At 46.1% G+C, this 24,159-nt stretch overlaps 1 protein-coding gene across 7 annotated transcripts in view; it reads right to left on the bottom strand.

The window, feature by feature from the left end:
• Positions 1–24,159, bottom strand: part of Fam151b (family with sequence similarity 151 member B) — a 39,143-nt gene that overhangs the window by 9,868 nt on the left and 5,116 nt on the right. For 3 of the 7 annotated variants that reach the window (XM_037209505.1, XM_037209506.1, XM_037209507.1), the window contains 5 exons: positions 23,717–23,842; positions 15,849–16,014; positions 10,884–11,101; positions 8,850–8,985; positions 6,697–6,831 (listed from right to left, as the gene is read on the bottom strand). In XM_037209505.1, the coding sequence (XP_037065400.1) occupies positions 6,697–6,831; positions 8,850–8,985; positions 10,884–11,101; positions 15,849–16,014; positions 23,717–23,842 (781 nt within the window). Of the gene's footprint in view, positions 1–5,152; positions 5,570–6,696; positions 6,832–8,849; positions 8,986–10,883; positions 11,102–15,848; positions 16,015–23,716; positions 23,843–24,159 lie in introns of those variants that run through there. The other 4 variants (XM_028855967.2, XM_028855969.2, XM_037209509.1 and 1 more) reach the window with 3 other exon arrangements.

Below are 24,159 nucleotides of genomic sequence, written 5' to 3'. Positions count from 1 at the left end.
AGTATGTTTATTCTGGTTCATGGTTCCAAAGGGACACAAGGCCAGGGTGGGGAGGCATGGCAGCAAGCGGCAGGCATGGCGACAGGAACAGGAAGCTGAGAGATCTCAACTGAAGCATGAAACAGAAAACAAACCGGTGGGGCTGTACTCTGAATGCCTGACCTCCAGGGACATACTTCCAGCAAGGCCCAGGCACCTAACCCTCCCAAACAGCACCACCAACTGGGAACTAAGTGTTCTAATGCCTGAGCCTAGGAGGGACACATCTCATTCAAACCACCATAGCACTGATGGTATTTTTACTAGAAATAAGACCCTGAAGGTTATATGGAACTATGGAAAATCTGAGTATCTAAACTCTTGAGCAAGAAGAAAAATATTGGAAGTATCACATTCTTGATTTAAAGTCAAATTACAAAACCATAGTAATCAAAACCACAGAACCATGAAACAGAAAAGATCACCTAGAAATAAGTCAACAGACTTACCATCAAATGTTCTTCAATTATAAACCCATAAAGCAGAAATATAGACATTATCTGCTTACATGAAAATAAAATGATTAAAAACTACCACTTAGATGGCTAACAGATGCAGACCAGTTCAGATCAGCAATGTCAGAAGCTTTGTATGATTGACGGGATACATTTCAAGCATAGGGCAGAGAAAGAGAGCAGTCTTCAACATCTATATTAATGTAAGTAATTCAGTTATCTTAACAAATACAAAGGTGAAAACCAGCGGTGTGAGCATCCACCCAGAGCAATGACAGCAAGTCAGTGCTCTAAGGAAGAAGGGAAGGAACCACTAAGTCATAAGCCAGAAAATTCAATCCAATCCAAGAGCTCACTTAAAGAATTATCATCCAGTCTAAAAACAGGGAGATTGCCCTGGGGATAAAACTTTTGTGTGTGTGATTTGAGTCAGGGTTTCTCTGTGTAGTCCTGGCTGTCCTGGAACTACGACCTGAGTAGGGATGCCCAGGACTCACATAGAAGAATGGTATGATGGTATGAGGACATATCTGTGACCTCAACATGGGTGGTTGGGGGAAGGGAAGAGAGACTGGAGGATCCCTAGAGCAGTCTGGCTAGTCAGCCTAACCAATCAGTAAGCACTGGGTTCAATGAGAGACTTTGTGCTGTAGAGCAATCATTTTCTACACTATGAATATGTATTACTCTCATTTGCTAATAAAAAGCTGACTGACTGATAGCTGGGTAGGAAGAGATTGAGAGCGAGAGCCAGACTAGGAGAATTCTGGGAAGAGGAAGGGCAGAGTCAGTCACTGACAAACACAGAGAAGCAAGATGAGAATGTCTTGTGGCTAAACACAGTTAAGACTTAAGAATTCTGGGCTAATTTAAGTGTAAGAGTTAGCTAGTAACAAGCCTGAGCTATTGGCTGAGCATTTATAAGTAATATTAACCCTCTGAGTGGTTATTTGGGAACTGACAGGCAGTAGAGAAATGTCTGATTGTCTCAAAAAATATAGAGAGTAATTGAGGAACACACCTGACACCAGTCTCTAGCCTTTGAGTACATGTGCATGCACATGTATACACACATGAACATGTACACATGCATGCACCACACATAAAAATTATCTAGTTTACAGCCACGCAGTGGTGGTGCACGCCTTCAATCCCAGCACTCCAGAGGCAGAGGCAGGCAGATCTCAGTGAGTTAGGGGCCAGCCTGGTCTACAGAGTGAGTTCCAGGATACCCAGGACTGTTATACAGAGAAACCCTGTCTCAAAAAACAAAACAAGACGATTGAGCCGGTATGATAATGAGTATTCAGAGACGGGTAATGCCTGGGGGGCACTTACCAACCTAAGACAGAGCACCTGTGTGGCCTGGGCAGGTGTCTCCATGACGGGTAAGGTGACCTGCTGATGTCCCACGCAACCCAAGTCAGAAGCTCATTTTTTAATAAAAGGGGGACCTTCAGGGTCCTGGCCCCCGTTTTGGGTAACTGTTGCCTTGCTTGTGGACCTTGACCTTGATATCCTCCCAATGCTAATTCCCTGCCAGGTTCCACCCTCCTGAATGCTTAAGGGAAGTTCCTTGTCTGTGTATCCTGAATAATGGGCGTTAACAGCTTAGATGCAAGATTGTAAAACATCAGTAGCGAACTTTTGCCCTCCGGGGTCCTCCCATTGTGCTGTAAGCCTGTATTTAAGACCTCCTACCCCCTTCAAGAAATGACATTCAACATTTAAAATTAAAAAAAAAATTAAATATATATATATATATATTTGAATGAATACTGTGAATGTAATCTATGAATACCACAAATGTGATTAATATCATGAGTGTAATTTAAAAAATAAATAAAAAATGTTTTCCTTTAAAAAAAACAAGAACTACAAAAATTATCTAGTCAAGAAATTAGTGGAAAAGATACATTAAGGAACTGAAGACTTATAAGAAACTAAGAGAGTAATCAACTACTTCAATCAGTTGTATCTAAGTAAGTTTAAAAACATGGATTGAACAATTTTCTAAGAAAATATAATTTATGGAACTTGGCTTCTAAGGCCATTGAAAACTAAACAAATCACTTATTAAATCATAAACAGAAGGTTGTTCAAGCTTAGCTTTCCCCAAAGCCTCAGGATTAGAAGGTTTCACATGTAGGCCATTTAAATGTTATTTTCAGTGTCTTTGAATACATACAAGGTGCAGGTCATTTTATGAAATGCTCATACCTAAAACTGAGAAAGGAAATCATGCAGATCAACAAAGAACCAGCGCTGAGAAGCACATGGAAGGACTGGCATGTCAGACACAGTGGGGAGCTAGGGGATGGAAAAGACCGCGAAATCACACGATAAATATTCTCTTACTAGGCACGGAGGGAAGACACACTACTTTTGGCTAGCCTGGATGGAACTCACTCTGTAGACCAGGCTGGCTTCAAACTCAGAGATAAGCCTGCTTTTGCTGACCTGCTGGGATTAAAGGTGTGGCCACCACAGCCAGCCAAGATGGCCTTTATAGGAATAGAAAAAGCACTTGGGAAAACTGAAAACACATAGGAATTTGGATGCTTGTTTAGACTGGCATCTTTGCAGGATTTGAAAAGCTTTCACATTAACAATGCCCATAATCACTAATAATTGGACATGGTTCTAGAATCCTCCATATGGGCATTATGGCATCTGTGTGAGAGAACTCTTCCCTGGGGGTGTCCTGTGCAGAACACACTCATGGCTCCGGGCACAGGAAGCCACTAGAATTCCTGTCGCACACAGAAGGTCCCAGAACAGAAATGTCCTCAGGCGTCACCTGCTGGGGAGTTAGGCTTCCCCCAGCTGTGAACCCTGGTTCTAGAAACTAATAACAAACCTGGAAAAGGGAAAGGAAATGAAAACTACCAAAGTCCAAAAGAGAAAATATCGTTGTTTAAAAGGAGTACAAACTGTTTTGCTTCAAAGACTCAAACATCAACTGAAAACCATTAAAAATGATAAAATTATTAGAAGATTTGGGCTTAAGTATGTAAAAAATGACCTTCATATCCATAGCATGTGAACATCACATGTGTGTATTATATCTAGATATAGATGTATGTACATCAACCAGTGCAGGGTATAAGGACTGATTCATGACAGTAACTCAAGTGCCTGAAGTGATGGCTCAGGGGTTAAGAGCATGTACTGCTCCTGAAGAGGCCCCAGTTCAGTTTCCAGTACCCACGGGGGGCTGCTGACAACCACGTACAAATCCAGCTCTAAGGGATCTCACACCCTTGTCTGGACTCTGCAGCTACCTGCCCTCAAATGTGCATGCTCCCATGTGCACCTGCATGAACACGAACACACACACACACACACACACACACACACACACACACACACACACACTTAAAACTTGAAAAAAAAACCTTTAAAAATAGCAGTGAACAATGTGCATCTAACTACAGAGGGGTTTGTTGTCGCCCTTTGTTTGGTGCTGAGAAGTGCGCTTACCCCCCCCCACACACACACACATACCACCACCACCACTGGGCCACACTGACTGGGTTCCCGGTATCTAACCTTTAGTCTTTTAAGGTAGAATACCGATCAGATTTTGTTGTTTGAATCAGTCAACTTGGATGAACATCTCAGCGCTTTTGCTCTAATTAAAAGTAAATAATAAACTTCCGACTTCTTCCCATCTCAAGAAGTATAAGGCCATTAGAGCCGTAAGAATGATGAGGTTTTATAGGTTGTTTTTTTCTACAGAAGAGTAAAGAAACGCTCGAGAAGTTTTGGGATGAAAATGGCTCTACTATCTGGTACAATAACAGCCACTGCATATGTCCGAAGCAGCGGATCTCAACCTGTGGGTCGCATATCAGAGATCAGATATTTATATCACAATTCACAGCAGCAGCAAAATGACAGTTATGAAGTAGCACTGAAACAATTGTATGGTTGGGGTCACCACAGCACGAGGAGCTGTGTTAAAGGTCACAGCATTAGGAGGGTTGAGAACCACTGCTCCCAAGTTTAATTGCACTTAATTTGTGTCTAATACAATGACAGTCGCTGTATATGTCTAAAGTTTAATTGCACTGATTTTGCGTTAGGCTTTCATTATGGCTACTGAAAAAAATATGCCCTTCCATAAGCTATACATTTTTCAAAAGAGAAAACTTAAGTGTCTGAGAATACAGTTCATTGAAGAAGTGCTTTGCTTGGGATGGACAAACTACCCAGTGTTCCCCTCCCACACAAACACACGTGTGTGTATATGTGTGTGTGTGTATGTGTGTGTATACATATATAATTAATCTTAAATATTTGCTACCATTATAAGGCTGAGGTATATTTTAATGTCAACGTAAGAGGTAAAACACTAAAATAAAAACACATTTGTCTTTATAAAGTAATAAACTGATACTGAAATGAATTCTAAATTGTCTTTTCATTGGCAACGATTAGTGTCTGTGTAGCTACTCATTTTCAGGTACTTCCTTTGACATGTATTTTGGGGATAAGCTGAAGGAGAAGAGAAAACTGTATCACATCACTAAAAAGAGACTTAGCGCCCCGTCTTCTAAGCCTCAGGCAACTTCATACACAGTACCTGCATCCAGAAAAGGGTTTCCCACACATGTGTGCATTGCATACACATACACATGCAAAGTCCAAGACAATGCCTTAATAAAAATGTCATAATGAAAACAGCATTTGGTCCATAAAGACAAACAATAATGAAACACAGTGCAATTCATGAGACATAGTGTCACAATGATTGGTATCTCTGATGACAACCTAAGCATAACACATTTCTGACTCTTCCTGATCATTTTTTAAAGACTGCTTACATACATATTTATATATTAGTTGAGAGCAATATCTTAAATTTTGGTAATTTATACTGTTTATGTCACTAGAATGCATTGCTTTAAAAATATTTCTCAAACATTGTCCTTATTGTGAAAAGATGGATCATGGATTAGTTAACTACTAATATTTCTCTAACATTGCCATACAAATACAGAATGAGGGACAAAAATAATCACTCACCGTTCTTAAAAATATTATCTCTATATATTTTCTGAGACCATTTACTGGAAAAAAAAAAAGACCAAAGCTTTAAAAAATTACTGTTAACTTACTGTATAGAATGGTCATTGAAATAGCTCTGTCATGATCTACCTCCATGTGTAAAATCATAGAAAAAATCATTTATATGTAATCCATCACTTCCAGTTTGAAAGACTTAACAGTAGATGTCTAAGAAATGTGCAGTTTCTGCTTAACAGAAAAGAACATTCTAAGAGTTCTCAGACTTGATCACACCCCGCAGCCCGGCAAGGTGTGTTGGCAGTGGCCAGTCTGCATTTCACACGGCCCGTTAGGATTGTGTTTGAGAGAATTATTTCTGATTGGGGCTCTTAGACTAGCAGGTGCCTCTGTGAGCTGCAAAATTTTCAGGATCAGACACGGCCTTTCAAATTCATCCTGACCATTCAGTGGAAATACTGCAAACTGCACACAAACCGAGTGCAGCCTTGGCCAGGTTCCTCACAGCTGCGGCTCTAACCTCATGGTGCTTCTGCACATGCTCACTTCTTATCCTGTATCCATGAAAACAATCTCTTTATACTGTGAATGTTTCTCAAACAGGACTATGCGGAGATATATTCAAAGACATTAGAGTTCTACAAGAGAATTTAATCTTTATAATTTAATTTAGTGCCATAATTTAAATAGTAATCTTTAAAAATTAATATAGTACGCTAGCTGACTTCAGAGTAATTGTCCAACACCAACAAAAACAAACAAAACCAGAAGCAGAGTTCACCGTAATAAGAGTTAATAAAGACATGCTGCCCCAAGAGCATGTCTAAAGCACCACACACTATTAAAGTAACGATTTCCTCATTAGCTCAATGCGTCTCTCTTCTACTGGTTAGCCAGAATTGGTTTCAGTTGTTTGCAATGAAGACCACGACCAGTCTATTGTCTAGTACCATATAATGTTTCTCTTTCACCATAATGCAAGCTACCATTGCTCAAACAATTTGAAGTTTAATTCATCTATAAATATTTTATAATTCAGTTTCCCCATGCAAGTGGAATCATAAGACACATATGATTCTGAACTTTAATATTTTCACTTAACAGAGATATCTTAGAGATTTATCCATCGTAAAGCAGTGAGCCTCCAGCATGACCTACAACAGGTACTTACCACTCCATCATGAGGTACACCACAATATACGCAGCCAGTTTCTGACTGGAGGATACTTGGGGTATTCCACATCCTTTATAATTACAAGCAATGCTTTGAAATGTGCTAGTATCTCTGTGCGTACACGAACTTCTCCTAGGAAGATGAGCCCTTACTGATGAAATCCATGGCACATGCCAAATTATTCCTCACAGAAATCAATCAGTTTACATCTACAATAGACACATGACTGCTTCCTCTACTCTCTCTGACCTGGTGAATTATTAAATTTGGCCTTTTGCTAGGTAGCTGTAAAAATTTTTTATGTTAGAATTCTTTACAGCTCTCCAACATGTATCATAATATTATTTTTACCAGAATTTCTTATTTTTATTTCTTACTTTGCTATTTTTATTTGGATTTTATCCAAATGTAGCAAAATTTTACTTCATGGTTTCTGGACTTGGTGCCTTTAAGATCAAGAAAACCTTTCTATTCTGAAACTACACTAAAAGGCCGGCCTGGGGGCTGCAGGAGAGATGGCTCAGAGGTTGGGAACACCTGCTGCTCTTGCAGAAAACCCAAGTTTAGTTCCGGCACCCATAGGGTGGCTCACAACCATGTGAAACTCCAGTTCCGGGGGATCTGGTGCCCTTTAGTGACCTCTGTGGGCCCCAGGTGGCACACAGTACACATTCATACACACAGGTGAAAGACTCATACACATAAAATAAAAAACACATCTTTTAAAAACGCCGACCTTGTCCATTCATCATGCATTGTCAGTTTAATATTCAAGTGTTAATCAATGGGAAGATACTCGGCAAAGACTAAGGAAAGCTCTGAGCATAGCCTTTCTAGACAGTTCTCTGCTGCTGTACTAGTTATTAGACCTTTGCCTTGATGTCTGCAATGACAGCTTGTTCCCACACTAAGTTCGGTGACAGGTTTGGATTGACTTCTGCGCCTTCTGCTGCTCCAAAAAAGTAGCACTCAAACTGTTTTAATATTTGTACCTTCAGAGTATACTTCAACACTTACTATATGGTACAATCAAGTTAAATTTATTTATTATTATTATTTAAGACTTTATTTTTGATTATGTGTGTGTGTGTATGTCTTGTGTAAGTATGTGCAGCTGGGTGCAGGGGCCCCGTGGAGGTGTGATCTCCCTAGAGCTGGGGTTACAGGCAGCGAGAGTCATCTGACCTGGGGGCTGGGAACTGTACTCGGTCCCCTGCAAGAGCAACACATGCTCCTAACCACTGGGCCATCTTGCTGGCCCTCAAAATGTATTTTATATCATTATTATTATTATTATTATTATTATTATTATTTGTGTGTGTGTGTGTGTGCACACGTGCATGTGTGTGTGCACACATTAATGTGCTCATGTCCGAAGGTCAGAGGACAACACTCTGAAGTCAGTTCTCTTTCCACATTTACACGGGTCCCAGGGAATGAAATCGGGTCAACAGGCTTTTGTGCAAACGTGTCCTTGCGGAGCCATATTGCCAGCCTCGCTAATTTTTTTATTGTACATCAAAAGATTAAAGTTTCATATGAAAAAGATTTCTATAGTACTAATATTCAAAGATAAACTACATTTTCTACTTATAATTAAAAGATGACAACATTTACTTGGAGGACGGGGTAAAGCTCTGCTCTTGAGGCTTGTTGAGAGGGGGATCAGTTTTCACTCCTCTCTCTTACACACTGTCCTTTCATAAGTATTATGTCATGGCTTTTCCCCCTTTTTAAAATAGAGTGTCATGTAGCCCAGGCTAGCCTCCAGTTCCCTCTGAAGCTGGAAATCCCCTTGAATTCCTAACGCTTCTGCTTCAGCTCCGAGTGCTGGGGTGGCAGACGCATTTCAGCCCACCCTTGAAAGTCCACGTCCCTTCCCTCTCCAGCCCACCCTTGAAAGTCCACGTCCCTTCCCTCTCCAGCCCACCCTTGAAAGTCCACGTCCCTTCCCTCTCCAGCCCACCCTTGAAAGTCCACGTCCCTTCCCTCTCCAGAACACCCTTGAAAGTCCACGTCCCTTCCCTCTCCAGCACACCCTTGAAAGTCCACGTCCCTTCCCTCTCCAGAACACCCTTGAAAGTCCATGTCCCTTCCCTCTTCAGCGCCCACACATCCACATCCGAGGCTGCTATGATGATAATTCATACCTGTTTGATTTCTTCAATAGCCAGAGCAACTGAGAAGAGGATTGCCTGAACAAAGCTGCCCTGACAGGAAACGTGACCGGCTGGGTTAGGCCACTGCATATGTAGTCCATCTCTTTCACCATTGTCCAGCTGTAGCCTGAAGTGACAAGAAAGGACTGTACGTTTCTGACTAGGATCTTGGAAGTCAATTAACTAAAAGACCAAATTACCCAGGAAAAGACAAGTCTGCCGCTAAGTTACAGGTGAGATTCTAGAGAGCTCACAAAACATCCACTGAGTTCAGAGTGAATTAAAACATTGCGGTACAAGGAAGATTACGCTTATTTTTTAAGGTGCTGAGTGAAGCCCTGGGTCTTGGGTGTGCTAATCAAGTACTCCATCATTAAGTCACCCAGCAACAGTGAAATGTTCAGGTGCAGAGCTGTATTCTTCAGCCACACCCACTCTTCTGGCCCCCTACTGCCGGGAAAGCTCCTGTGTACTTCAGCTGACACAGTGAATTTGCTGGGTGCTGTGTGGGAAAAGGAGGCCGGAGTATGTAAACACTTGCAAAGACCAGCCTGGGATTCGCTCAAAGCAGGTAAAGACACAACTTTGGCTCTATTACATCTGGCAAATAACCATTTCCCTTGGAAGCTTGTGGACTGACGTCATCAGGGTCTATGTGGAGTAACAGAAGGGAGGGCCCACACACCTGCAGGGTCGGATCTTTCCTGTAGGCCCTTGGACTGTGTGCGATGACTTGTGGGATGACTGTGAGATTACCGTGTGGGATGACTGTGAGAAGACTGTGTGGGATGACTGTGAGAAGACTGTGTGGGATGACTGTGAGAAGACTGTGTGGGATGACTGTGGGATGACTGTGGGATGACCGTGTGGGATGACCGTGTGGGATGACCCTATGGGATGACCCTGTGGGATGACTCTGTGGGATGACTCTGTGGGATGATTGTGTGGGATGACTGTGTGGGATGACTGTGTGCGATGACTGTGAGATTACTGTGTGGGATGACCGTGTGGGATGACCGTGTGGGATGACCTTGTGGGATGACCGTGGGGGATGACTGTGTGGGATGACGTGGGGGATGACTGTGTGGGATGACTATGAGGATACTGTGTGGGATGACTGTGTGGGATGACTGTGTGGGATGACTGTGTGGGATGACCGTGTGGGATGACTGTGTGGGATGACCGTGGGGGATGACTGTGTGGGATGACTGTGTGGGATGACCGTGTGGGATGACTATGAGAATACTGTGTGGGATGACTGTGTGGGATGACTGTGTGGGATGACTGTGGGATGACTGTGGGATGACTGTGGGATGACTATGTGGGATGACCGTGTGGGATGACCGTGTGGGATGACCGTGTGGGATGACTGTGTGGGATGACCGTGTGGGATGACTATGAGAATACTGTGTGGGATGACTGTGTGGGATGACTTGTGGGATGACTGTGTGGGATGACTGTGTGGGATGACCGTGTGGGATGACTATGAGAATACTGTGTGGGATGACTGTGTGGGATGACTGTGGGGGATGACCGTGTGGGATGACTATGAGAATACTGTGTGGGATGACTGTGTGGGATGACTGTGTGGGATGACTATGAGAATACTGTGTGGGATGACTGTGTGGGATGACTTGTGGGATGACTGTGTGGGATGACTGTGTGGGATGACCATGTGGGATGACTATGAGAATACTGTGTGGGATGACTGTGTGGGATGACTTGTGGGATGACTGTGTGGGATGACCGTGTGGGATGACTATGAGAATACTGTGTGGGATGACTGTGTGGGATGACTGTGGGGGATGACCGTGTGGGATGACTATGAGAATACTGTGTGGGATGACTGTGTGGGATGACTGTGTGGGATGACTGTGGGGGATGACCGTGTGGGATGACCGTGTGGGATGACCGTGTGGGATGACTGTGTGGGATGACTTTTTAGCTCCGTATTAATGGTGCAACTTTTACAACTGGAGGATATTTTAAGTCATCTAACAGTAAACTCTTGATTAGAATCACCACCTTCATTGACTTTCTCTGGATGCCATCCTGTTGTCCAACCCAGGGAAAAGGTCACATCTGGAAAGAAGGATGTCACGGTGTCCAGAAAGGCTCTGGCGTCCACGACCTTGCTGCTTCCGTTTGGCCCAGGAAGGATGTCAGCATTCATCCACACAGGACGCTGCAGGTGCTGCTTTACATTCTGCAGGAACAGCATGGATGCTCTGACGGCCGCCAGACTGAAAAAGAGTTGGTGACCAATGAATCGTCCAGCATGGAGATTCATTGTATAGAAGGTCTAACTGTTCTCCAACTCAAAACACTAATGTAAAACGTCATATGGGAAGAGAGGGGAAGACTAACCCACACAACTTACTTCAAAATAGTTATGTTTCTTTTTCGTGAAAGGAACTTATAGATTTTACAGCAATATCAATAATGCTAGCAGCTATGAACCAAACAGGGGGCTCCAAACTCCATATTCAGGTCACTAAGTGTGCAATGATGTAAGAAAAGAGATACATGTTTGCTTTCCATTCACACCGGGAATAGCAGTCACAGCTGGGCTGCTCTGAGAGGGGTCCACGCCACATCTCAGCCTTTGATAAGAGCGACTCTGACACTTGAAATCCCACAGGAGACGAGGTCTCTTTTCCTTCATGCATGATTGGGTGAGTTTGGAGACATGAACATATTTCATAAAGTGCCTGGAAAGCATAAAGATACATTTCCTAACACGAATACCAGCCTGGCTCTCCTGTGCTGTGAGATGTTTCAGTTCTACATCCACAGTGGCTTGTCTTCTCTCCCGCAACTGCTGCGCTCACAGGCTCAGAGCAGCTTTTGTTGTTGTTTTGATGTGTTTATCTGTTGGCTTTTGAGACAAGGTCTCACTACTTAGCCCAGGCTGGCCTGGAACTCACTCAGTAGACCAGGCTGGCCTCCAACTTGAAAATTTGCCTGCCTCTGCCTCCAAGCCCTGGGATTAAAGGTGTGTGATACTATGCCCAGCTTGCAAAACAGTAAGTTTAGTATATCATTTTTACTTGTGTGTGTGTGTGTGTGTGTGTGTGTGTATGTCTTATTGTTCTCAAATACACAGACAGACAGACACAGACACAGACACACACACACACACACCCCAACTTAACTGGAAAACTTCACTACTTCTAAAGGTTCTGTTAACCTTTAAGAGAAACCCTTCTGAACCTTTAGAAAGGTTCACCAAGAGAAACAGGTTCTGTGCTACTGTGATGGAGGCTGAGAACCCTGGGGATGGGAGAGACATTTGTTCTTCCTGAGGATGGGAGTGCCCATCTGTGCTTCTCTCCTGTGCCTCCTACTTTAAGGAGAGAAATTTTATTAAATTGTGTGCTAAAGCCAGAGACATGTGGCACTCGGCCTCCAATCTCCTTTACCTTGTATATTATCCCTACTGTCTTTGAAACAGACATCCTAGATTTTAGTGGATTAATAAAGTAAGTCTTAGGCAGGACCTTGTAGATTCTAATTTAGATACTTTTATTTCTCTGTGATGCTTCCTGCCTTTTATTACATTGATGCCTGTGAAAAACTTCAATTCTAAAATCCACAGGGAACCACAGAAGACCCCAAATCAGCAGAAAATCCAAGGAAAAAAGAGCAAAGCTAACTGGGCATGGTGACCTTTGATCCCAGCACTCGGGAGGCAGAGGCAGCTGGGTCTCTGAGTTCAAGGCCAGCCTGGTCTACGGAGTGAGTTTTAGGACAGTCAGGGCTGTTACACAGAGAAACCCTGTCTGGAGAAACAAAACAAAATAAAACAGCAAAGCTAGATGCACCACAACACCTGATTTCAATGCATATAAACCAAGCATGGTAGCACATGCCTGTAATGCCAGCACTCGAGAGTCTGGGGGGGGGGTGGTGGTGCCATGACTATGTAAAGAGTTCAAGGTTAGAGTTCAAGATCTTAACTCGAAAAACAAACTAAACAAACAAGCAGACAACAACAATAAAACCCTACAAAGCTATAGTAATACAGCAGCATACACTTAAGGTCAGACTCTGAACTGCTCGAGAGACTCATACTGAGTCCTCAGCTCCCAGCCTGTGGCGTTATTTTAGAGGCTATCTCCAGGCTTGAGGCTGCTAGGAGTAGATTACAAGGGCAGACCTGTGAGGGCTCTCCCTGCACCTGCTCACAGGTGGCTTCTTGGTCTGTGCCATGTGAACGGGTTCATCTCCCAGGGACACTGCCCCACACAGCATCCATCCTCTTCAGCAAGGCGGGCTGAGACACCTCCAGAACCCGGAGCCAAGGTCTGACAGACATTTCTGTCAGACAGTTTGGTCACAGTGACGCAGAAGTAAACTGATAAAGACTGAGCATCTGACCTTACCCGGCCTTCTTTGGAATTTCATTTACAAACTGAAGGCAACAGAATGAAAGCCATCCCTGATATTATAAGTAATTTAAAATTGTATTTTAGAGGAAAATCTTTTAAAACCCCAGAGTCAGCTAAAATTCTAGATAAAATTTAAGCATCACTATATTACTAAATGATAATTACAGCACCATATTATAATCATGTATTATCATTTGTATGCTAGATAAAATAACCCGGAAGCACAAAACAAGATCCACTAAAATACCATTCATCTCCGCTTACACAGTTCCGTGGTTTGCTTAAGAACTCAGGCTGGCTACGTGGCTCATCTGGGAAAGGTGCTTGCTGCCAAGTCTGATGACCCGATCTGACATCTAGGGTCCACCGTGTGGAAGGAGGGGACTGACTTCTGCAAGTGTCCTCTGACCCCCACAGGCCTGCTCTGGAGTTTACACACACACACACACACACACACACACACACACACACACACACACACAAATTAAAAAAAAAAATGTTCACTCTCAGGCTGGCAACGCAGCTCAGTGGCAGAGCATACACTTAGCATGTACAAGGCCCTAAGCACCACAGACAGGAAAAAGAGTGAGGCTCCATGTCCTGCCAGGCTGATGGCTCTCCACGACTAACCATTTGACCACAAGAGGGATATTTGTCCCCTCAGCCTCCATTTTTCCATACGGAGTTAAGAACAATACCTCTTGGGATCTGTATGGGGATCATATGTAAAACACAGACACAGCTCTCAGAACTGTAACTAACACACGTGTCCACAGCTCTCACAACTGTAACTAACACACGTGTCCACAGCTCTCAGAACTGTAACTAACACACACGTGTGTCCACAGCTCTCACAACTGTAACTAACACACGTGTCCACAGCTCTCAGAACTGTAACTAACACACACGTGTGTCCACAGCTCTCACAACTGTAACTAACACACACGTGTGTCCACAGCTGTCACAACTGTAACTAACACACACGTGTCCACAGCTCTCAGAACTGTAACTAACACACGTGTGTCCACAGCTCTCAGAACTGTAACTAACACACACGTGTGTCCACAGCTCTCACAACTGTAACTAACACACACGTGTCCACAGCTCTCACAACTGTAACTAACACACACGTGTCCACAGCTCTCACAACTGTAACTAACACACACGTGTGTCCACAGCTCTCACAACTGTAACTAACACTCACGTGTCCTTAATTACTCTGCAGAGTGGTGCACACTTAGCTCCTGAGCTATCTCTGCAGCCCAGTCATAGCATGTATGTTGTATACTGCTCTTGCAGAGGATCAAGTTTGGTTCCCAGCACCATGTTGGGGACTCACAATCACTTGTAATCCAAGTCCAGGGAGTGTGATGCCCTCAAATTGCCTTGGAGGGTACCCCCATGCATGTACACACACACACATATATATACATATACACACACAATTAAAAATAAAATAAAGCTTATGAAATACATTTTTTTTTAGTGGCCTGACCCTGCCATGGGCCACGAAAGTAGCAGCTAAAACTTACAAATGCACAAGCTAATCTGCAGGAGCCAAAGCCGGTCTCACAAACAACAGCAAACACTCGAAACAGCACACGTGGGAGAGGAGGAGGTCGGAGCGTTTCAAGTGCCCAGCGCTACAGATTAGTCCGGGACCTGAGGCTGGCTCGGCAGTCATCCTCAGGTGACTCCCTCAGCTGCTCCGGGACCGAGACTGCCGATCAAGCTGATGAAGCACTCGCTGCCCACAGAGCCCTCTGGTTCTCAGATCATTCTTTAACTCACACATCCTTGTCAATCCAGACTCCCGTACATCCGGGTTCTATTCAGCTCCTCATCACAACAAAGTGACAAGGTTTGCTGGGCATTCACCCATAAATGGTGACAGTCATGTTAATAATCCTACAGGCTTTTCAAATCCTTACTCACTTCCTGAGGTAATTCGATGTTAGAGATTTATTTTTATTTTTATTTATGTGTGTGCCACGTGGGTGCAGGTACCTGCAGAAGCCAGCAGAGGGTGCTGGATCCCCGGGCTGGAGTTACAGGCTGCTCTGAGCTGCCTGGGTGGGTGCTGGGCTCTCCAGCCCAGAGATAACTTCACATTGAGGTATGATTCAGAGATGGTGGGTTTGCCACCATTTCTGGGAGTGAACGGCAGTGGCTGCTGGGAGCTTGTGGTAGCCATTCTGCCTCCCAGCAATTCCAGGTTCTACCCTGCCAAAGGCAATAAAAGGCCGTTGGGAGAGAAACGACCCTCATCCCTGTTCACACGGCCAACTCCTAAAACACAGTATTGTAAAGGATACTGACTTTCAGATAAGCCTCTCAACCGATGTCAAACAATCAAACTGCATATGCATGTATTAACGCCCTCTCCTTCCCAGCACTGGTGGAGAAAAGCACTTTCAGTTTGTCATTCTGTGGTACGAGTCACATGCGAAACATTCCTTTACAAAAACCGACTTCAGCCTGAATTTTCATTTTCAGTTGGCAAGGTGTAAGAATAGGTAGTCAAAGACAGAGATGCACGTGTTAATGTTTTTCCCGAAAGTGAATTCTAGAACAGTAAGAAGCACATTTGTACAAATACCTCTTGAAATCCAACTTGATGCCCTTGTTGCTCTTCATGACCTCAGCCAGCCACTCCTGCAGAGTGTTATCACTGTTTGTCTCAGGAGGGTGGGCCATGATTGGCTGGCCATGCTCTGATCCATCACTAGGAAGAAGGACATCAGCCTCTATCATGTGGGCAGCACCTGCCCAAGTAAGAGAGCTCTGTTACTGCCGAACACGGACTACAGGAGAAGGGCGTGGTACCCGTGGGAGAAAGAAGGCAATATTTGCTGGGTATGCTGGATGCCAGGCACTGTACGAGCCCACATGCCATCCCTACATCACACGGCTCCGAGGCCATTTTCTACCTACAGATCCTTTCTAGTATCTAGTGAGGGGAGCACAGAAAGGGAAGGGAAGCCTAGGGAGTATCTGTTGGCGTGTTCTAGTGGCAAAACTGGTACATTTGAGCTGAGAGTGTCCCTCAAAGTGCTTCTTGCCTAATAGTATGAGCAAGACTCTGCTTCTCCCTCTGGTACCACACACAGACACATACACATCTGCACACACACATAGATACAGAGACACACACACAGACACATACACACCTGTACACATACACATACACACCTGCACACACAGATACAGAGACACAGACACACACACCTGCACACACACATAGATACAGAGACACACACACAGACACAGACACATCTGCACACACATAGATACAGAGACACACACACAGACACATACACCTGCACACACACACATAGATACAGAGACACACACACAGACACATACACATCTGCACACACACAGATACAGACACACACACACATACACACTTGCACACACACAGATACAGAGACACACACACAGACACATCTGCACACACACATAGATACAGAGACACACACACACATACACACTTGCACACATACAGATACAGAGACACACACAGACACATACACACACACCCCACACACAGATACACAGATACACATGACACACCTGCACACACAAATACAGAGACACACACAGACACAAACACACCTGCACACACACACTCAGATACATAAACACACACAGATAAATGCACACACACACCCCATACATACACAGACACACATGACACACCTGTACACATAAATACAGAGTCACACACAGACACAAACATACCTGCACACACACACTCAGATACATAAACACACACAGATATACAGACACACCTACAAATACAGACAGACACACACAGAGAGACAAACCTGCACACACACACACACAAACACATGCACATACATACAGATACACGGACACATGCATACATTCACATACCTGCACATACACAGACATACAGATGCACATATACACACCTGCACACACTCACACACACACACACATCCACACACAGGGACACAGACACACCCACACACACATAGATACACAGACACATACACACACACACACATACACAGATACACAGACACATGCCTACACACATACACACCTGCACATACACACATACACAGACACATGTACACACACATATATACACACAGATACACAGACATATGCATGTATTATCTTCTTGATATTCAAATTAGAATCTATGGACATTCATTGCTCATGCCCGAAACTCTACATAAAAATTAATGTCTTTGATTTAAAACTTAGCTACTCTTTTAAAGCGACTTGTTTTGTGGGACAGGCTATCACCACATAGCCCAGGCTGGCCCCAAACTTGCAGCTGTGCCACTCCAGCCTCCCAGATGCTGGGACTACGGGCATTTGACTACGGGCATTCCCCCCCGTGCCCAGCTCTGGACGTCTGCTACCAGGAGAGCAACAGAGACAGACAAAACCCTGACGCACCGCACTGGCTGGGACCTGGGGAAGCTTCAACAGGTAAGAAGGAACTGTCCGTGGGAATGGGCAGAGCAGCGCAGGCACTATCTGACTCGGGAACAGACATCGTGCTTAATTTTCATACTTATTTCTTTATTTTGTGTATGTACGTGTCTGTGTGCAGGCATGTGAGTGCCCTGGTGTGCAGGCATGTGAGTGCCCTGGTGTGCAGGCATGTGAGTGCCCTGGTGTGCAGGCATGTGAGTGCCCTGGTGTGCATGTGAGCGCCCTGGTGTGCAGGCATGTGAGTGCCCTGGTGTGCATGTGAGTGCCCTGGTGTGCATGTGAGCGCCCTGGTGTGCAGGCATGCGAGTGCCCTGGTGTGCAGGCATGTGAGTGCCCTGGTGTGGATATATGTGAGTGCCCTGGTGTGCATGCATGTGAGTGCCCTGGTGTGCAGGCATGTGAGTGCCCTGGTGTGCAGGCATGTGAGTGCCCTGGTGTGCAGGCATGTGAGTGCCCTGGTGTGCAGGCATGTGAGTGCCCTGGTGTGCATGTATGTGAGTGCCCTGGTGTGCATGCATGCGAGTGCCCTGGTGTGCAGGCATGTGAGTGCCCTGGTGTGGATATATGTGAGTGCCCTGGTGTGCATGCATGTGAGTGCCCTGGTGTGCAGGCATGTGAGTGCCCTGGTGTGGATATATGTGAGTGCCCTGGTGTGCAGGCATGTGAGTGCCCTGGTGTGCAGGCATGTGAGTGCCCTGGTGTGGATATATGTGAGTGCCCTGGTGTGCATGTATGTGAGTGCCCTGGTGTGCAGGCATGCAAGTGCCCTGGTGTGCAGGCGTGTGAGCGCCCTGGTGTGCATGCATGCGAGCGCCCTGGTGTACAGGCATGCGAGCGCCCTGGTGTGCAGGCATGTGAGCGCCCTGGTGTGCAGGCATGTGAGTGCCCTGGTGTACAGGCATGTGAGTGCCCTGGTGTGCAGGCATGTGAGCGCCCTGGTGTGCATGCATGTGAGCGCCCTGGTGTGCATGCATGTGAGCGTCCTGGTGTGCAGGCATGTGAGTGCCCTGGTGTGCATGTATGTGAGTGCCCTGGTGTGCATGCATGTGAGTGCCCTGGTGTGCATGCATGTGAGTGCCCTGGTGTGCAGGCATGTGAGTGCCCTGGTGTGCAGGCATGTGAGTGCCCTGGTGTGCAGGCATGTGAGTGCCCTGGTGTGCATGTGAGTGCCCTGGTGTGCATGTGAGTGCCCTGGTGTGCAGGCATATGAGTGCCCTGGTGTGCATGTATGTGAGTATGCTGGTGTGCATGTAAGCGCCCTGGTGTGCATGCGAGTGCCCTGGTGTGCAGGCATGTGAGTGCCCTGGTGTGCAGGCATGTGAGTGCGCTGGTGTGCAGGCATGTGAGTGCCCTGGTGTGCATGTGAGTGCCCTGGTGTGGATATATGTGAGTGCCCTGGTGTGCATGCATGCGAGCACCCTGGTGTGCAGGCATGTGAGTGCCCTGGTGTGCATGCATGTGAGTGCCCTGGTGTGCAGGCATGTGAGTGCCCTGGTGTGCATGTGAGCACCCTGGTGTGCAGGTATGTGAGTGCCCTGGTGTGCAGGCGTGTGAGTGCCCTGGTGTGCATGCATGTGAGCGCCCTGGTGTGCATGCATGTGAGCGCCCTGGTGTGCATGTATGTGAGTGCCCTGGTGTGCATGCATGCGAGTGCCCTGGTGTGCAGGCATGTGAGTGCCCTGGTGTGGATATATGTGAGTGCCCTGGTGTGCATGCATGTGAGTGCCCTGGTGTGCATGTGAGTGCCCTGGTGTGCATGCATGTGAGTGTCCTGGTGTGCAGGCATGTGAGTGCCCTGGTGTGCATGCATGTGAGTGCCCTGGTGTGCATGTATGTGAGTGCCCTGGTGTGCATGCATGCGAGCGCCCTGGTGTGCAGGCATGTGAGCGCCCTGGTGTGCAGGCATGTGAGTGCCCTGGTGTGCAGGCATGTGAGTGCCCTGGTGTGCAGGCATGTGAGTGCCCTGGTGTGCATGCATGCGAGTGCCCTGGTGTGCATGCATGCGAGTGCCCTGGTATGCAGGCATGTGAGTGCCCTGGTGTGGATATATGTGAGTGCCCTGGTGTACAGGCATGTGAGTGCCCTGGTGTGGATATATGTGAGTGCCCTGGTGTGCATGCATGTGAGTGCCCTGGTGTGCAGGCATGTGAGTGCCCTGGTGTGCAGGCATGTGAGTGCCCTGGTGTACAGGCATGTGAGTGCCCTGGTGTGCAGGCATGTGAGTGCCCTGGTGTGCAGGCATGTGAGTGCCCTGGTGTGCAGGCATGTGAGTGTCCTGGTGTGCAGGCATGTACATGCCAGAGCGTGCTCGTGGAAGTCAGAAGACAATGTGTAAGAGTCGGTCTTCTCCTTCTACCATGAGGGTCTGGGTACTGAACTAAGTTGTCGGGCTTGGTAGTGAGCACCTTTACCCACTGAGCAATGTGTTTTATACAACAGTAAAACTCTGACAACACTGTCATCTGTAGTAATGGGTAGAAGATGGAGGAGAGGACACGGGGAATCTGTGGAGTTGATGGAGGTGGTTTCCAGGAAATGCTCCAAGTGTCTGTCGATTGGTTTCTTTTAACAACTTATGATAATAATGAGAAGAAAGAAGACAAATCATTGACTGTTGGGCTTTTTAGTAGCATACTAAGGAAATATCTCCAGCTTAGCCCCAATACCTCCCCAGAGACCCCCCTTCCATACAATTCCACTTAAATGAGTTTGGAGGAGAAACTTTCAAATCAAAGCACTACAATAAAATATAATTTTAGTGTCAACACAGCCAAGAGGGCAGCAGCAGGGCCCTTTATTAAACCTCCGAAGGACAGCACCTGCTCCCACACAACTAGATAAAGAGAATCGGATTGCTGGGTGTGTGCCCATAGTAACCCAACCTGCAGACCAATCACCTCAGAGGGAAGCCCACCACAGAGCAATCTGGGTGTGTGGGTTTTGACCAGAGGAGCGGTTTATAACCTGGGGTGTGATAAACCCACAGCCGGGGCTAGAAAAGCGGTTTATAATCTGGGGTGTAATAAACCCACAGCCGGGGCTAGAGGAGCAGTTTATAATCTGGGGTGTAATAAACCCACAGCTGCGGCTACAGCAATGGCTGGGGGTGACCAGCCCTGGCTACTCTTGCAGAGGACCTGGGTTCGGTTCCTAGAATCCACATGGCAGCTCACACTGTTCCAGTTCCAGGAGATCCAATGCCTTCTTCTGGCCCTCTGCAGACAACATTCACGCACGTGGCAGACAGATATACATGCACAGACATACATGCAGATAAAGCACTCAGACACAGAAAATTATTAAATCAATCCTAAAAATAAAGCCCACATGTTTATGGGAGATACATACAATTGAATCAAAATGAACAGCGGCTGTTCAAACAGGGATCAAAATGAAAGAAGTTTGTGGGTTTCCAAAGTTCACAATCGGGACTGAGCGGTCAGCAGCGGAGGGGGCCACTTCCCCAGAGACACCACCGGAGGCTCCAGGGTATTTCTCTTTTTAAAAAAGTATGCCGGGCGGTGGTGGCACACGCCTTTAATCCCAGCACTCGGGAGGCAGAGGCAGGCGGATCTCTGTGAGTTCGAGGCCAGCCTGGGCTATCAAGTGAGTTCCAGGAAAGGCGCAAAGCTACACAGAGAAACGAAAAAACCAAAAAAAAAAAAAAAATTACATATTTTATGTTTATGGGGTCAAGTGCATGCCATGGTGCCTGTGTGGAGACAAGGGAGCCATGTGTGGGGATTGGTTCTCTCCTTCTACCAACGCGTGCGTCCCTAGGATCCCGCTCATGTCGTCAGGCTTCGGGCGACTGCCTTTAGCCTTCGAGCCATTTTGCCAGCCCCGCAAGGGCATTTAAGCTTTTAGGAAACACAAATCTAAATTTCAGTGACATATACCAATTTGCACACAGCAGGGTGCTGGCCAAAGATGTGAAGAAATCAGATCCCTCTCCTCACTACTGGCAGGAATAGGAAAGAGTACAATAATTTTGGAAATGTTGACTTTTCCTTAAAATGTCCCTTAAAAAGTGAAATCCAGAGTAGCCATTCCTTTGCTTCCCATATAAAAAAACTAAATGCACACCTTCAAACCTTCACGTGAATGTTGATGTGCAACGGCTCCCCAGAAAAGCCACGTCCCCACACTAACCGTCAGCCAAGCCGTGAGCCCTTGTAGCCTGGCTCCTAGTAACCCATGTCTTCCACAGACATCAGCAGCCTAACCCCTTATGGCTCAAGGAACCTTCCACAAATGGTCAGCCTTGAGAAAAACAACGTGCACAGGAAAATATACCCCTTAACAAGACCATGAGGGCCTGTGCCATCTGGTTCAAGCCTGTCAGGCACCCACAGTGAGACTGTCACCCCTTCACTCCTATAAAGAGGACCTTACCCCCTCCCTCCCTCCCTCCCTCCCTCCCTCCCTCCCTCCTTCCCTCCCGGGAGTGCCATCCCATCTCTGGGCATCCATCCACGCCTTCTCTCCGGTGTGTTTCAATAACGTATCTCCTCGTCTGTTCGAGTCTGCTGACTTCTTTTTAGCACATGTGCTGCCGGCCTCCTATAGGCCGATTCACAGGGCAGACAGTAACGGTGTTTGTGGCCGCCCCAAATGGAAACAACCGTTTATTAACTGAGGAGTGGATGAATCGTGCTCTGTGGATACAATGGACTCCTTGGTGTGCAAGAAGGAATGGGGCCACGATCCACATCAGGACATCAGCAAACTGCAGAAACACACTCACTGAAAGTGAGTCAAGGAGGCCAAGGCAAGGAGATGTGTGCAAGACCATGGTAGGGGGAGAGAGTGTCCAGTCCTGGGTTCAGGAACAGGCATTTATTTTTAAGAAATGGCCATTCAACTGACACCAAAGGATGTGTGGGAGGTTGGGCAGGCCTGGCCTGGTCATGCAGTTCTGTAACTCCCACTGCTTGGGAGACTGAGGCTGGAAGAGAGATCTGCCTAGACTACAGAGAATGTTCAATGATAAATACAAAAATCAGCTGGAGAGAAGGCTCAGCAGTTGAGAGTTTTGGCTTCTCTTCCAGAAGACTCGAGTTCAATTCCGAGCACCCACATGGGGTCTCACGACCATCTGTAAACTCCAGTCCCAGGGAACTCAACGCAGTGTTCTGGCCTCTTGGGCACCAGGTACACTGGTGGTGTACAGACAAACACGCAAGCAAAACAACCATACAAATAAAATAAATACATTGAAAAATGCAGAAAAGAAAGAAGAGTAAAAAGAACGCCAGGACATAGGTTAGTGGTGGTGCTTGCCCAGGGTGTTCCTGGAAAGAAAGCAGCCAGTGTGAGGATGGCGGGCGCTCAGTCATTCGAGGAGCTGAAAGGCCAGCAGAGAGGGGACATCAGAACCACGGCGGGAGGCGCTGAAGAATTAGGCTAGCTTGTGTGGGGTTTTCAGGTCACTGTGATGGTGGGGAGGCCCCGATAAACAGCGCAAGCCCTCCACACAGATGCTAGGAAATGAAGCAGCAGTTAGCAGACGGGCGTCACACTGTTCCTTGTATCGCCATGCGGCTGGGACAAACGGCACAGCTGAGCGGAGAGAGGAATGAGCCCTGGAAATTTCTAACTGCGGCAACTGTCCCTGGTCCAAATTTTGGAATGGAGTCTGTCTCCAGAGCCAAATCCCAGCAAGTGCATCCACACAGCTGCTGCCCACTCTCCAGGGGGAGCCACATACTCCTCTTGTCCACTGACTCTGGCAGACTGACTCCCACTCCAGCTCAAGACATTTTGCTTGGATTTCAAAAAAAAAAAAAAAAATGTACTGAGTTCATGAGTTACCCAAAGTAAACTGAGACAGTCAGGTGTAGCAGCTCATATCTAGAACCCTAGCATTTACAAGCACAGGAGGATCACAAGTTTGAGACCAGCCTGGGCTACATATCAAAGACTGCTTCAAAAATAAAATGAACAGGAATAGGAAAATAATTTCTGATAGGAACAGCAGAAGCCACTTACTCTTCAGTGCCTCATGCATCTGGGACTTGTGGTTAGCTGCGTGATACCAGATGATCTCAGCGCCATCTTCTGTCCTGATCTGATTGTTTCTGAGAAAATAATCCAGTATATTTTCACTCCAGGACCCTAAAATAACAATATTTATATGAAAAAGAATATTTTTGATGGGGTACATTTTTAAGGTAGACAACATGATGTTGTGAGATACGCGTGGCACGTAAAATAGTTTCTAATAACCCGAGGCAAATAAACATGCCCATCATCTCCCCAGTGACCATTTTTAAGTTTTGTTGTTAGTGTGTTTGTGTGTACGTGTACCACACACGCACACGCATGAAGAGCGGCTAAAATCCCACTAGCATAATTCTCATATACAGTACATTTTCATGTATGTATGGTCCTCACAGTGTGCATTAGATCTCTAGATTCAGTCATCCTATACA

The sequence above is a fragment of the Peromyscus leucopus genome, chromosome 11 (genome assembly GCF_004664715.2).
Source record: "Peromyscus leucopus breed LL Stock chromosome 11, UCI_PerLeu_2.1, whole genome shotgun sequence".
Classification (NCBI taxonomy): domain Eukaryota; kingdom Metazoa; phylum Chordata; class Mammalia; order Rodentia; family Cricetidae; genus Peromyscus; species Peromyscus leucopus.
This window is presented reverse-complemented; position numbering and strand designations above follow the sequence as displayed.